Source organism: Coloeus monedula (assembly GCF_965178545.1).
Source record: "Coloeus monedula genome assembly, chromosome: 32".
Classification (NCBI taxonomy): Eukaryota; Metazoa; Chordata; class Aves; order Passeriformes; family Corvidae; genus Coloeus; species Coloeus monedula.
The window spans coordinates 3,356,497-3,371,867 of NC_138812.1; the positions used below are offsets into that span (position 1 = coordinate 3,356,497).

A 15,371-nucleotide genomic window follows, 5' to 3' on the forward strand; every position below is an offset into this window, starting at 1 on the left:
TGAGGCAAGAGGGACCCAACACCTTAAGCGGTGTCCAAGATAGCACAGAAATTTAAACAGAGCCATTTACAAAGGGCAGCAACTCATCTGGCCAGTTCCCACCTCAGATAACTATCTGCAGAACCCAGAGCAACATAATACTCCAAGGAGCAGTGAGATAGCCAGAAGGTTCTCAGCTCAAGAAAATCAAGCAAGAACAGGATGTTCCTTAGCCTGGCTAACCCAGATAACATCTCCCAGCCATTAGCATGAGATGGAACAGAAAGAGAGAGGCTGAATCACTTGCAGTGTACAGATACTGCCCGAGGGAAATGTGACAGGTGACCTACAACATAAAAAATGCACTTAACTGTAAGAACTAGGAAGTGAAGCTAAAAATGAGAAAAATTAAAAGCTGTTCTTGGATATGCAGTAAAAAGCACACTGACGTCATAAACGGGAGAAGGAACACAAAAGCACCCAGCTGTTCAAAAGCTGTGCAGTTAAGGTACAAAGAAATCAATGTTTTTTTAAAGAAAAAATCCCTCACAAGGTGAATGAGCTCAGTAACGCTCAAACCAATATTATTTGTTAGAAAAATCATCTGCTCCAGTGCCTGAAGCAAAAGGTTTGCCATTTATTCCATCATTCCTTCAAGTCCAGGGATTAGTGAGAACTTCTTAACAAATTCCTGCCTTGCCTTATGGTCCTTCAGCTTCACCAGGGCCAAAGCTTGCTGCTCAGAGTCAGTACACGAATCCCTGTGGTGTTACCATCCTCTCTGAGTGAGAAAAGCACTCGAGATGGTGAACAAAGAGATGGGGCAGTTTCCTGATGCCTGAGAAGGATGTTCTTAAGATAAACAAAATTGCCCAATCAAAATTTATAAAGAAATGACATTTATTATGTGACCGAAATATCGGTTTTAAAAGCCACGATCGAGAAAAGCAGCTCCGAGCCAGGGGTCGGAGCTGGGTGAACACGCATAGATCTGATCTCTGTCGCACCAGACCTCCCAAGTTCACGGATGCTGCTTTGGCTGGTCCCTTCTTATGCATTTTTTGGGCAGAGTCCGAATTAATTCTATTCTTCTCGTCATTTTAGCATATTCATGAAGTTTTCTTGTCCCAGAGTTGGGCTGCGCAAAGCCTTTCCTGGATCCCAGGAATTGTCCATCCTGGGTGATGAGTGGGCCATTTCTGCTGATGAATGGGCCATCTCTGCTTCCTGGAGCAGTTATTTTTAGTTCCCGGGATGTCCGATTCCTTATCAGATGAGATGTAGATATCAGAAGGTGGCAATCAAGTAGTTATGGTGCAAATGTCCCGGTGATAAGATCTAACCCCACCTGGGTGGAATCCTCACTTATTGTGAGAGAACTTCTTTTAGTGTTGTGAAATTTTTCTCTCAGCCGGGCTGCTGAAGGGATTTTGAAACTCGGTCTCTGTAGGGTCTGATTACACTCCAATTTTATACATAATAGCACGAATTACATACCTTATTTATAACGTTCTCAACTCAGTGGCACAAAGTCTGCTTTTGTTCAGACAGGAATGAAGAGGAAAAATGGCAGAAATTCATAACAGGGACGATGAGGAGAAACATTGGGCTGTGCACACATTCAGTCCAAGCAACATCAATGCCAGGTGTGGTTTAAAATTCACGTTTGTGCTTTATTAAAGCCACGCACTGTATTTATGGCTCTCAGTGAATTCTGTATCCAAAAGGGACACGTTAGCTGATTCAAAATTAGTTGGATTTCTTTCCTTCTCCTGTAGCAGTGCCAGTAGGAGAGGTAACAAAGGCAGTTCCCTGGCCTTCAGACATTGCACAGAAGTGGGATCCATAGATACAAACTCAGGCAGCCAAACTGCAGGTATTTCATTCAGGGCCTAAGACATGAAGCTAGGCTTCTTTTAATAAATCACGGACAGGGATGAGCTCCTGACATTAATATTGCACTCCTCCCTCTTTCTGCTGAGACAGTCTGGCCAACACGAATATCCCTAATACAGATCCAGGGCTCTGGTATAACAGCCACCCCAAAAAGCCATAGTTCCAGCTACCTTTCCTTTCTTTGCATCATACCAGGAGGAATCAAAAGGAATGAAACCTATTTCATTTATTATTACAGGTGAGAGCCCCTCTAAGTACATAGGAAGAGAAGTTGTAGTTTGTAACCTTGTTCTCCATCTAGAAGTAAAACAGGGGCTGGTGTGAGGCAACGAGGGCAACAGAGAAAATGCTGAAAAGAAACGGAGGAATGTGAAGCCAAATTTTCAAGCATTCCAGGCAATCACACCACTCAGGGACAGTCTACAGCTCAGCAAATCACATGCTGGAATGCAGTGGAGTATGGAGTAGGGCAATAGGGAACTGCTGAACCAAATAGGTGCTACAGCCTCTTGTGCTCAGGCTCTTAGCCCAAAGTATGTTCCAGCTCCAACTGAAGGGCATTCTGAACCAGAAGAGCACTGACCTTTTTGATTTTGGCAGTTCACAGTTCTCAGACAGCAGAACGTCTGTGGCTCCTCTCATCATTATTTTTGCTGTTTTCACTACTGGCCATCAAGTTTCCTGCAGTAGCCATCCATGAACCCCGGATCACTACTACATTAATAACACAGAACATGGCTCTCAGAGTGCATTAGTGAGGTACCAAGAGAAAACCCAAATGATGATCCTCCTCACTGAAAAGGTAACAGACAAAAAAAATGAAAGTGTGAAAATACTTTTTAAAAGATGGCTGAAATGAGGCAATATCTTAAAATTAAGTAAATGTCTGAAATGAAATTTAAGCAAATTTAACTGTTGCAAAGTATTCTGAATACACATACAGTACAATATACTAGAGTCCAAAATTAGAAAAACTTCTGGTCATGGAAATATGGGGTAAGGGATATGTTTATTTGGAACAATCAGTTCAGCAGAGATCTCTTTGCTACAAATATCTTGAATTTAATTCTTCTGCCTTGATACAATCTCCTGAGAAAATAAAAAATAAAATAAAAATCCTACAGGAAAAACTTGTGTTGGATGCAATCTATTCACTCATACCTGATACAAAAGTCTAATTTATTCTCTTGATTTATTGTCTCAAGGAGAATGAATTAATTATTCTTCCACTCAGAAGTCTATGGCATCAATCCTTGAGTTGAATCAGAGAAAATTCAATCTCTCATGAGTTCCCACTCCATTTACTTTTCTTGTAAGTGTTCTGTTTTGTTGAAGTGAAAGCTCCTCTGGACTCAGGCCCAGAGGGAAGCCAAAGCACAGGGGTTGAATTAAAACCTTTGGACAAGCTGAGATACATGAAGTCACACCAAAGTGAAATAGAAATACAGATTTTTTAACCTTTAGTAGAAATATATGCTAAGTGCCTTAAACATTGAAAAGCTGCAGCAGAGACCTTAAACACAGTTCTTACTGCAGCAGGGTTACCTTTTCACAGAATTCTTTACTTTAGACAAAATATGGATAGAATGACACTGTTCACATTTTTTAGATAGAGCGTTCACGTAAACAGTAAGAGCTGATAGAAACTGCATCCACAAATCTGTGTAATACCTGTGTAACACTGGTGTGAGGCTTACGACTGTTAGAATTAGACCAGGATCGGTTAAGAAAAGGAAAACTAGAATCGTGTGTTAATCTTATTGGTCAATTAACAAATATAATCCACACTTCTGCAAGAAAAAATATAGAGTATAGAGCATATAGAGCATATAAAGCATATAGAGCATACAGAAGAAGAAGAAGAAGCTGTTTTGCCTGTTGTTGCTGTTGCTGCTTGCCTTTATCATGTAACCCCCTTTGAACTCTGCCTTCAAGAAAGCTGTGAGACTATGAAATACAGAACTCAGCAGAACAGCAGCCTCCTCTGCTCTCTCACCCTGGTCCGGGAAGGAAGGGTACCCCGTCCAAAGCTCAACAGCGCAGAGCCCCAAGGCTGCTGTGGGCAGCAGGGCCCAGGGGCCGTTCCCACCCGCAGCGCTCCTGTCCTGGGCTGGGCCTGCACAGGGGCTGGGGCACCATGGCTGGGGCAGCGGGGCACAGAGGGGCCACGGAGCCGCTGCCGGGGCTGACAGCGAGGCCAGGGACACACAGGGAATTTCTGGGCATTGCCTGCGCTGGGCAGGGCTGAGTGTGGGGAAGGCAGAGCTCAGCTGCCCTCGGTGGCTGCAGGAAAAGCCGAGAGCCCGAAGAGCCCCCGTGGCTGTGCTGGAGAGCAAGGCTGGAGGAGGGAAATGCGGGGCTGCTGCGGGATGGGGAGGGGGATTGAATTCCAGCAGGCACCGACGGGGGGCTGAGAGACTCAAGGGCTCCTTGGCCTGAGCCTGTCCTGGAAAGGTCTCTCAGCCCTCTGTGCCCATGAAGGGCTCCAAGGAGGAGCAGAGCTCATCTTGGCAGGACCCTCATGGAATCCCTGAGGGACAAATGCCAGTGCCTGCCCAGCCTTCCCAACATCCCTGACACCAAAGGCCTTTTCCACATCCCTCGGTTCCAGGTCAGTGCCCAGAACACAGCACAGCCTGTCCAGGTCCTGGGGGCGATTCCCAAGGGAGGCAGCTGTGATTTCTCCCCACAGACCCACCACTCCGGTGTCTCTCTGTGCAGCCCTTGGCTGTCCTGAGCACTTTCCCTGGAGCCTCCCTGCCCTGGACGTTTGTCTCCATGCAGTTCTCAGCACAGCCCAGCAAAGAATTCAGGTGCTGTGAAAAGCGAGGTTCACTCTCCTGTTAGAATTTAAAGAGTTTAATATAAAGACAATAAGAGACACGTAAAATAAAGCAAAGGGATAACGGCCGGGTGCCTTGGCGCTCTGCCAAGAGCACACCTGATGCCCGAGGTGAGTCTCTTTTATACCATTTTTACTGTCTGTTCTCTATTCATATTAAAACTTTTCCAGGAATTGATCTGCATGGCCACTCCTTGGGTCCGCCTTTTTAGAGCATGCATAGTCTTCTGCCTTGTGGTTTTATTTCTTTTGATTCTTGGGGTTGGGCCTGCTAGGTAAGAGTCGATGGTGGGGTGGATCTCTTAATTCTCCAGACAGTCAGGGCTGATTGCAGCTTTGGGCCTCTTTGCCCCCCGGGCAGAGCGGTGATAGCAGCTCTCGGACCCTCCTGGCTGCCCGTTCTCCGGGCGGAGCAGCCTTTGGGCCCTTTTGTTCTCTGGACAAAGTGTTGATTAGCAGCTCCTTGGGCCTCATCCTCTGCTCCCTTGGAGGTTATCTTACTTGCTCACACTTGCTAACATTCTTGCTAAAACGAGAGAAAACTACATCCACACAGCAAAAAGCATTTCTAACATTATATAATATCTACTTTAATACTTTGCGAGAAGCCAATACTATAATATATAACAGGTGCTTTCCCAGAGGACATTACTCTGGCAGTAAAGTGGCCTCAGGGCACAGTTTGTGCCCCTGGAATTGTGCCAGCCCCGAGTGCTGCTGATGGTGTTTGTGCTCACTCGGGTTCATCTCCCCACACCCACTCAATGCACTGCTGAAGGCTCCTCAGGACACAGCAAACACGGACTGCTGGCCTGGTCACTTGGTGTCCCTCCGTGCAGGGACAAACAACCTCCTGCAGGGGAGGGCAGAGGCCAGTGCTGGGATTGCTGGTGGCAGGGGCTGGTGTGGGACACTTGCCCTGGGCACCTTCCCAGGCTGTGCCCGGAACAAAGGCACAGCCCAGGCCCTGCTCTGCTGCTCCCTCAGGTCCATCCCAGGAGCTCTGGCTGTGCCAGGACACTGCTGCCTGCCCCCCCTGCACACTCCCCCCTGCCCCTGGGCACTGGGGTTTGCTTTGCCAGGGCATTCCTGGGGCACATTCCTGACAGCAGCTCTGGAGGAGAGCGAAGCCTTCCTGCCCTGCCCCCAGGAGATGCCCTTTGCTGATGGAGCTGCTGTGCTGGAGCCCGGCTGTGTCCCAGCAGTGCCCGTGGCCTGTCCCTGCCTGTGCTCACAGCACGGACACGCAGCAGGACAGTGACCGAGCTGCCCGAGCACTCCGGCCTTGCACCCTCAGAAGGGCTGGGAAAGGGAGTGTGGAGCTGGGAAGAGCAGAGGTGGGAAGAGACTGGGCCATTGTCCCTGGCCGTGCTGCTGTGCTGGGAGTCTCTTCCCTCCAGCTCTGCCCACAGGCACTGCCCCTGCAGAGCCAGAGAAGGGCTGAGGAACAAACCTTGGACACAAAGGTCAGGACAGCCCCTTGTTTTGATTCAAATGCACAGGGAAGAAGCCTCCTGAAAGTCTTTGTGTTTCAAAAGAAAGGTAGATGTTCATGCAGAAATGCAAGGAGTAGTACTACAGTACTTTATAAGAAGCAGAATAACACCAGAAAAAGAATAAGAAAAAGCACCAATGAAAATATGGACAAAGAGGAAAAAGAGGCCAAGATTGTAAAGAGTTAAATTCTGAAGGTTCTGGAGCAGAAAAGAGAGAGTTTATTGCTTCTGAGAAGCATCCTAGTCATAATTTTCCTCGCATGGCAGAAGAAAATAGAAAGATTTTAACTTGTGAAAAGTATCCAGTCCTCACTTTCCTCAGGGCATCCCTGAGCTCCTGGTTCCTCAGGCTGTAGATGAGGGGGTTCAGGGCTGGAGGCACCACCGAGTACAGAACTGACAGTGCCACATCCAGGGATGGGATGAGATGGAGGGGGGCTTCAGGTGGGCAAACATAACAGTGCTGAGGAACAGAGAGAGCACGGCCAGGTGAGGGAGGCACGTGGAAAAGGCTTTGTGCCGGCCCTGCTCAGAGGGGATCCTCAGCACAGCCCTGAAGATCTGCACATAGGAGAAAACAATGAACACAAAACAGCCAAAGAGCAAACAGGCACTGACAGTGATGAGCCCAAGTTCCCTGAGGTGGGATTTGGAGCAGGAGAGCTTGAGGATGTGTGGGATTTCACAGAAGAACTGGCCCAGGGCATTGCCCTGGCCCAGGGGCAGGGAAAATGTATTGGCCGTGTGCATGAGAGCGTAGAGGAAGGCACTGGCCCAGGCAGCTGCTGCCATGTGGGCACAAGCTCTGCTGCCCAGGAGGGTCCCGTAGTGCAGGGCTTTGCAGATGGACACGTAGCGCTCGTAGCACATGATGGTGAGGAGGAAATCCTCTGCTGAGAGGAAGAACAGAAAGAAAAACACGTGAGCAGCACATGCTGAGTAGGAGATGTGGCTGGTGCCCCAGAGGGAATTGTGCATGGCCTTGGGGACAGTGGTGCAGATGGAGCCCAGGTCGGTGAGGGCCAGGCTGAGCAGGAAGAAGAACATGGGGCTGTGCAGGTGCTGGCCGCAGGCTCCGGCGCTGATGATGAGGCCGCTGCCCAGGAGGGCAGCCAGGGAGATGCCCAGGAAGAGGCAGAAGTGCAGGAGCTGCAGCTGCCGCGTGTCTGCCAATGCCAGCAGGAGGAAGGGGCTGATGGAGCTGCTGTTGCACATTTTGAGCCTCTGGCCATGGAGTGCTGTTGAAGGACGAGACAGTGAGGAGTCAGGGGAGACTTTGCTGAGCAATGTCCAAGCCCTTTCTCCTGGCCCTGCCCCCCAGTTTTCCTTTTCTCAGAGCCCTTCCCTCAGCCCCGTGCCTGGAGCTCTGCTGGGATCTGGCCCCGTTGCTGTGACGAGCAGGGGCTGTGCCCATGGACAGCGAGGAGTCAGCTCTGCTCTGCTGCAGCGGGGACATGGGAATGGGGACAGGGGCCGGTCCTGGGGCTGGACTCCATCAGCCCAAAGTGCTCCTGAGGCAGAGGAGCTGGGCAGCATCTCCTGTGCCAGGGCTAAGGAACGGTGACGGCCAAAGGCACTTTGAGAGGGTTTCCTGCCGTGCCAGGGAGAGCAGAGAGCTGTGCAAGGCAAGACCATTGGCTGTAACTCAGAGAAGGGTGAGGGGAGCTGCTCTGTTGCTCCATCTGTCCCCAGCTGCCCTTCCTGAGATCGAGGGCAGTCACTGTGTTCCCCTGAAAATCAGCCTGGCACAGCTGAGAGCAGAGGGACCCACAGCCGAGCAAAGTGGCTCAGCCTTTCTCAGAGTCTCAGCCCCACTGCTGGCCAAGGACACTCCTGGCCCCAGTGTCCCCTGGAAGGCAGCTCACAGCTGGGATGGCATCCCGAGGGCACAGCGAGGGTCCTGTCCATGGCCCTGCTGGAGGAGAGCCGGCTCATTGCCAGCCTCCCAGCCCGGCGTGCCCAGAGCTCCCGGGGCACAGGGAGCTGGGACACCCCATTGCTGTGCTCAGCCTGCACAGGAGGAGCCCCAGGGCTGGGCCTGAGCCTGCAGCTGGAGCTGCCATTCCCAGAGAGCCCCTGAGCAGCGCCAGGAGCAGCTGAGCAGGGCAAGGAGAGAGAGCCGGGCCCTGAGGAAAAGCCTTTCCCTGCGCAGCGCTGCCCAGCCCCTCCCGGGCAGCACCAGGGCAGGACAGTCGCCCTCAGGCCCCGGGCAGCAGGAACGGGCCCGCGGCCGCAGAGATGCCCTTCATCTCTGGTGCTGCTCTGCCGGCCCAGGAGGGCACCGAGGGCCCCGAGCCCCCGGGCTGAGGGCCCCGAGCCCCCGGGCTGAGGGCTGTGCTGGCTGCGAGGGGACACCGGGGCTGCGCTGCTCAGGGCGGTGTCTGCACTGCAGGGCAGGCCCGGCAGCTGCCACAGCTCCCCTCAGCAGGGCTGCCCTCAGCGCTGCCTCCCTCCCTCCCTGCCCACGGCTCTGCTGCTGGAGCTGTCCCAGCCGGGAGCTGCTCCTGCGGCCCGGGCTCCGTCCCTGCCGCTGCTGCCGGAGCCCAGCCCAGCCCCTGGGCCAGCCCTGCCCGGCAGCCGCTCGGGGCTGCGGGGATTAAAGAGCAGCTCCCCCGGGCCTGGGCACCATGGAAAGGTGATGCTGGCTGGATCTGGAGGCCGCGGAGGTGCAGGCACTTGCTGAGGCTCCCAGGAATCCTCAGTGGGATGGTTTAAGAGCCTCAGCCCCTGCTCCACCTGCACAGCTGAGTTTCCATTCCCACCAAGCTGAGCCTGGGAAAAGTGGGAGCACAAACTGAGGAAAGCAGAGACTCAAGCAGGAATCTCCTGCCCTGAATGTGCTCATGAAAATCCCCTCAGGAATGAGCTGGGCATGAGCTGGAGCTCAGAGCAGCCCTGGCCCCCACAGCAGCCTCTCCACAGCAGCAGGACCTGCCCTGCAGGAGTCACTCCTTGCAGCCACAGCTCCCCTGCACCGCCCATGGGGAGCTGCCAGGCAGGCTGAGAGCTGCCCCTGGCAGGTGGCAGATGCCCTGGCCTGGCAAAGAGCCCTCAGGGCTGCAGGAGCTGCTCTGCAGGACAGCCCTGGGCACCCCTGGCTGCTGCCCACCTTCACAGCCTGCAGCCGGCCCTGGCAGCAGGAGCCGTCCTGCCCTGTCCCTCTGACGGTGCCCAGGGCAGCCCCGCTCTGCAGCACATCCTCCCCCAAGGCAGGAACGGCAGCAGAGCCATCCTCACAGCCATGGCAGCCGTGCCATGGGCCAGCTCTAGAGGATCCCTGCAGCCAGAGACTCACTGTGTCCCACGCTGGGAAGGTTTCTCCAGGAATGAGTTCAGAGCTGCCCTCCCAGCTGCTTTAGCCAGCTCTCTGCTCACTCCTGCCAGGTACCTGCAGGCAGTGCCCTCAGCCCTGCTGGGCTGGCAGAGGAGCTGCTCCTCAGCAGAGCTGCCTCTTTGAAGCTCTCCTTGGTTGCCAGGAGCTTGAGAGTTCCCTCTGTGCCAGGAGCCCAGCCCAGCTCAGCAGCACAGCAGCAGCACAAGGATTTTAATGACCCTCTCGGGCCTTTGGTGTTGTTCACATCAGACTCAGTCCCTCAGAGTGTCTTCAAAAAACTTCCCAAGAACTCAAAGTCAGATTCGAAGTCCAAAGTTTCTTTAACTTTTAATGGGTCCCAGTGAGGGACACGACTCACGTGAAAGTGTCCCCAGGTTCCAGTGAGAGCAGAACTCTGGAGGCAGCGATGGCAGGGGGGGACAAGCAAGGGAAAGGTGTCTCTGGTGCTGAGCAAAGCTGGCTGTGTTCCATGAGTGCAAAGGGCCAAGGCCTGAGCCCCAGCCCCTGGCAAGGCAGATCCTGTCCCTCCCTCAGTGCTCAGGGCTCTTGCCGGGGCACTGGGATGTGGGGATGGGCAGTGCCCAGGGCAGCACCATGGGGCGGCCCCTGCCAGGCTGCTGGGCAGGGACAAGGAGGCCCTGAGGCCCCAGGGCTGCAGGGGTCACTTGTCCCCTCCTGGCCTCAGGGCCAGGGCCAGCAGCCGTGGCCAAAGGGCTGCACAAGTTGGCTCTGTCAGGGCCTTGCAGCTGCTGCCCATCCCTCTGCCCTCTGCAGCCCAGGCTGTCCCTCGGTGTCCCTGCCCTGCGCCTCTGTCCCTGCAGGCTGTCCTCATCCCCCCGGCTGCCCCACCTGGCTGGCCCCTTCCTTTGCTGGCAGCTCTGCGTCCTGCCTGCCTCTGCCTGGGCACACAAAGCCTTGGGCTGCTCCAGACTCCTTCTGGGGGATGTGTTGCACCCCAGCCCTGCCTGGGAGGGAAATTCCTTTCTCCTGGTGTCCACTCTGGGCCTCCCCAGCTGCCCTGTCACAAAGGCCCCTTGGTTCTTTGGGGCCAGCAGTGCCACAGTGGCCCCTTGGTTCCGTGGAACGCCACAGGGTCACAATGGTCCCCTTGGTGCCACCAGCCCTGCAGGGTCACAACGGCCCCTGGGTTCCACGAGGCCACGCAGGGTCACAGTGGTCTCCAGAGGAAGGGCAGCACCGAGCCCCAGGGTTTCAGGGGCAGATGAGACACAGCCACCAGAGGCCAAGGCCAGCCACATCTGTCTGTCCTGGCAGGTTTGTCTGCGAGCAGCCCTTGGATATTGGGAATTTGGGAGGTGGAATCCCAATTTTGGCCATGGACACCTTGTTGAGAAGGATGGGTTTATTCCACATGAAAGAAAAGCACAAAGTCCAAGAGTTTGGAAAGAAGATGAGAGGTGGCCACCATGGGCGAGGGCAGCCAGACCTGTCTCTCATGGCAGCTTTTGTCTGGGAGCAATCCTTGGATAGACAGAATTTGGGAGGTAGAATCTCAGTTTTGGCCATGGGAGCCTGGATGGGAAGGATGGTTCTCTTCTTTAGGAAGGAAAGCACGGAGCCCCAGGAGCCCCAGGGCTCCTGAGGCAGCCCCTGCTGCCCCGGGAGGGAATTTGGGGAGGGGGCAGAGGGGGTGCGCAGCCCCCGCCGGGGGATGACCCCGGCCCAGCGCCCTTCGTTCAGCACCGAGCTGGGCTTGGGGCCGCAGGAGGAAGAGGCCGATGGGAAGCAGATCCTGCAGGGGGGACAGGGCTTGGGCTCAGGGCAAGGTCCTGCCCTGCACACCTGGCTCAGGTGTGAGCCTGCCCCGGGAAGGGAGCGGGACATTGCCATCCCCACGGATCAGGGCTGGGAGCAGCGCTGGGAGCACGGACATGGAAATCCTGGGAGCCACTGGGACCGCCCTGGGGGGTGAATGATCCCCCCCAGCACCTTTCCAGGCCGCCCTGCGAGCTGAGAAATGCTCGCTGGGCCTCGGCCTTGGCCAAGAGCCCCCGGGCTCAGCTGCTCTGAGCTCAGGCGCTGCCGGCTCCCGCAGCCCGCCCAGGGCCGCCCTGCCCGTGCCGGGGCTGTGCTGGAATTCTCTGCTGCTGCTGGGCCACTCGGGGGCTCTGGCCCAGCAGGAAAGGTGACCCTGAGCCAGGAGCTTTCCTTGGCCGCAGCAAAGCCTCGGCACGGAAAGACCTTCCCAGCGCTGGGCCCTGGGCCGGGAGGGATTGTGCCACCAGAGCTGTCCCTCCATTTCTTCTGCCAGGCAGCTTTAGCACAGGAGAAGTGGAGAAGCCAGAGCTGCCTCTCAGCTTTCCGCAGTCCTGCAGAGCAATCCTGTGTTGGAAGCAGACTGGGAACAGGGTTGAGGTGCCAGGGCAGGGGAATTGAGAGCCCTTTCCTTCGCCGTGGGCCCAGGCTCTGGCCCTTGCCCTTTGCAATGGCCCTGCAGCTGCCAGAGGGGCCTTTTTGGCTCAGCTGAGAGCAGTCCTGCTGCAAGGCTGTCCTCGAGCTGCTTGGGCTGCACATGTGCCCAGGGAATGCTCATTGCTTGCAGTCTCAGGCGCTGTGGGTGTGCAGGTGTAACTACTGCAGGAGGGAACAGCTCTGCTGGGGGCAGTTCTCTTTTTCTTGGTGGTTTTTCTGTTGAAGGAACGTTCCCTGCCAGCTCTGGGCAGAGCTCTGTAGCCGTATGTGCCACTTGTGTGTGGCACTGTGGCTCAGGAGGTGGCCAAGGGGAGCTTGGCCGAGGTGTGGGCAGAGGAATGGCCATCAGGCCAGGCTGCGGGGTCAGTGGCCGGTCAGTTGCGTTGCGTGGCCGCGGCTCTGGAGGCTTGTGTGGGAGCGTGTGCAGGGCTGGAAGGCTGGGGCTGCCGCCGCTGTGTCCCAGAGCCGGGAAGGCCGGGGCTGGCCCGGCCCTGGCCCGGCCCCGCCAGCTCTGGCAGCTGCCGGCGGGGACACAAAGGGCAGCTCCGAGCTGCGGCCGCTGCGCTGCGGCCGCACAAAGGCAGCGCCCGCAGAGCTCCAGGGCAAGGTCCTGGCCCTGGCTCGGGGCTGGGCCGGGGCCAGCGGCAGAAAATCAACTTGCAGCTTGGGCCCCGCAGCAGGGAGGAGCAGCAATTGCTGGCTGAGAGAGACTCTTGCCAAGGGCCTGCGGGGCCGGGCCCCAGGGAACGGCTTCCCGCTGCCCGAGGGCAGGCTGAGATGGGATGTGGGGCAGCAATGGTTCCCTGGCAGGGCGCTCAGGGCCTGGCCCAGGCTGGCCCCAGAAGCTGCGGCTGCCCCCGCATCCCTGCAAGTGTCCCAGGCCGGCTCGGCCATTGGGGCTTCCTGCCCAGGAGGGCTGGGCTGGGCTGGGCTGGGGCTGCTGAGGGCGGGATGGGCTCTGCCTGAGACAGCTGAAGGCTGCGCATGATGAGGCCGGGGGGACCCCGTTCCTCAGTGGGTTCTGGGGTATCCCACATTCCTGAAGGGATCTCAGGGTATGTCCCGTTCCTGAGGCAGTTTTGGGGTCCCCCCAATGCTTTGGGAGGGGTTGTGAGAGGGGGTCTCTGGTACTTGGAAGGGGGACCTATTGTCAGGGATGCGGGGAGCCCATTTTGGGAAGGATGCTGCTGTTTGTGGCAATGTTGAGAGGTTCTGAATGGGCTGTGGGGCCCTGGCTCTCATTTTGGGACTTGAGGTGAGCCCATGGGCACAGCAAGGGCTGAGGAGAGGTTCCAAGCTCCCATTTGGGATGGAGGGATTGAGCAGGAGCCTCCAATCAACTCAAAGCCAGCCCCAATGTGTCGATGGCAGCCCCAAATGGCTCGATCCGTCAGCCCCAAGGCCCGGCTGTGGGGAGTCAGGAAGCACAGAAGGGGAATTGGTGTCCAGGAGGGGTGGGATGGGATGGGATGGGATGGGATGGGATGGGATGGGATGGGATGGGATGGGATGGGATGGGGTGGGATGGGATGGGATGGGGTGGGATGGGATGGGATGGGATGGGATGGGATGGGATGGGATGGGATGGGATGGGATGGGATGGGGTGGGATGGGGATGGGATGGGATGGGATGGGATGGGATGGGATGGGATGGGATGGGATGGGATGGGATGGGATGGGGGTGGCATTGTGGGGGTGGGATGAAGTTTGGGATTGATGGGGTGGTTTGGGCACTTGGAGTGGGGCATTTCAGGAAGGGAAAGAAGGAGCTGCTTTTGGGGAGGCTCCTGCTGCTTTTTGACAATTTTGGGGCCTCTCGGTGGCTTCTGGGAGGTTGCAGTGAATTTGGGGAAGGTGCCGAAACCCCCTGCAATTTGGGGGGCTGAGGTGAAGTCCCCACATTTTGGGAGGGTGAGGGGATCCCAATTGGGAGGGGGTCCTGCTGCTTTGCACCCCTTAAGTGGGGTGAGAATTGGGCAAGGAAGGAAGGAAGGAAGGAACAAGGAAAGGAATTAAGAAAAGAAAAATAGAAGAAAGAAAAAAAGAAAGAAGGAAAGAGAGCAACAAGAAATAATCAAAAAGAAAAAAAAAGAAAAAAATTAAAAATGAAGGAAGGAAGTAAGAAAGATATAATAAAAATGAAAAAAAAGAAAAGAAGAAAGGAAGAAGATCAAAAGACATATAAAAAAGGAAATGAAAGTGATTAAAAATGAAAAGAATTAGAAAGAAAGCAAGACTAAATAACATGAAACCAACAAGGAAAAATTATTTAAAAAGAAAAGAAAAATCATTAAAAAAATGAAGCAAGGAAGCAAAAAGATAATAAAAATGAAAGAAAGGAAGAAAAGAGGAAAGAAAGAAAGTGAAAGAAAAGAAAAACTAACAAGAAAATGAAAAAAGTGAAGAAATTAGAAAAGAAGAAAGAAACAAAGAAATAAACAAAGAAAGCAAGAGTACATAACATGAAACCAACAGAAAAATATAAGGAAAAGAAAAAAAAAGAAGAAAGAAAGAAGCAAGGAAGAAAGAAAAAAAGAACAGAAAGACACAAGAAAAAAACAAAAGAAGAACAGAAAGAAAGCCAAAAGAGAATGAAGGAAAACACAAAGCAACAAAAAAAATTTAAAAGAAAGAAAAAAAGATAAAAGAGTGAAGTATGAAGAAAGCAAGCTAAAAGAAATCAACACGAAAATTTAAAAAGCAAAGGAAAGTAAAAGATAAAGGAAAGACTCAATAATGTGAGACCAAGAAGAAAAATGAAAAAATAAAATGAAGAAAGCAGCAAGAAACAATTAAAGAACCAAGAGAAATATTGAAAAATGAAGAAATAAAGAAAAAAGCAAGAAGGTAATAAAAATGAAAGAAGGAAAGGAAGAAAAAAAGAAAGACTGAAAACATGAAACCAACAAGAAAATAAATGTTAAGAAAAGTCAAAAAAAGAAGAAAGAAACAAGGAAGAAAGAAAATGACAGAAAGAAAGACATGAGAAAAAATAAAAGAACAAGAGAACCAAAGAAAGCAGAAAAAGAAAGAAAGATGAAAAACAGAAAGCAACAAAGACAAGAAAAAGAAAAAAGGTAAAAAAATGAAGGAAAGAAAAAAGAAGGAAAGAAAACGAAAAGAAATCCACAAGAAAATTTAAAAAGTGAAGAAAAAGAGAAGAAGAAAGAAAGACTAAGTAATGTGAAACAAAAAAACTTTAAAAAAAAAAGAGGAAAGAACCAAAAAAGAAGGAGAAAAGAAAAAAAAGAAAGACACAAGAAAAAATAAAAGAAAGAAGAAAGAAAGAAAGAAGAAAGCAACGAAAAAATAGGAAAAAGAAAGAAAAAAGAGGAAAGAATGAAGAAAGAAAGCAAGCTAAAAGAAATCCAGGAGAAAATGAAACCCTTGT

At 53.1% G+C, this 15,371-nt stretch overlaps 1 protein-coding gene across 1 annotated transcript; it reads right to left on the minus strand.

The window, feature by feature from the left end:
• Nucleotides 1–6,579: 6,579 nt before the first annotated feature.
• LOC309583729 (olfactory receptor 14J1-like) lies at nt 6,580–7,428 on the minus strand (the record flags this gene model as incomplete). Its single annotated transcript, XM_082299510.1, has 1 exon — nt 6,580–7,428. The coding sequence occupies one exon, from the start codon at nt 7,426–7,428 to the stop codon at nt 6,580–6,582; it is 849 nt and encodes a 282-aa protein (XP_082155636.1).
• Nucleotides 7,429–15,371: the final 7,943 nt, after the last annotated feature.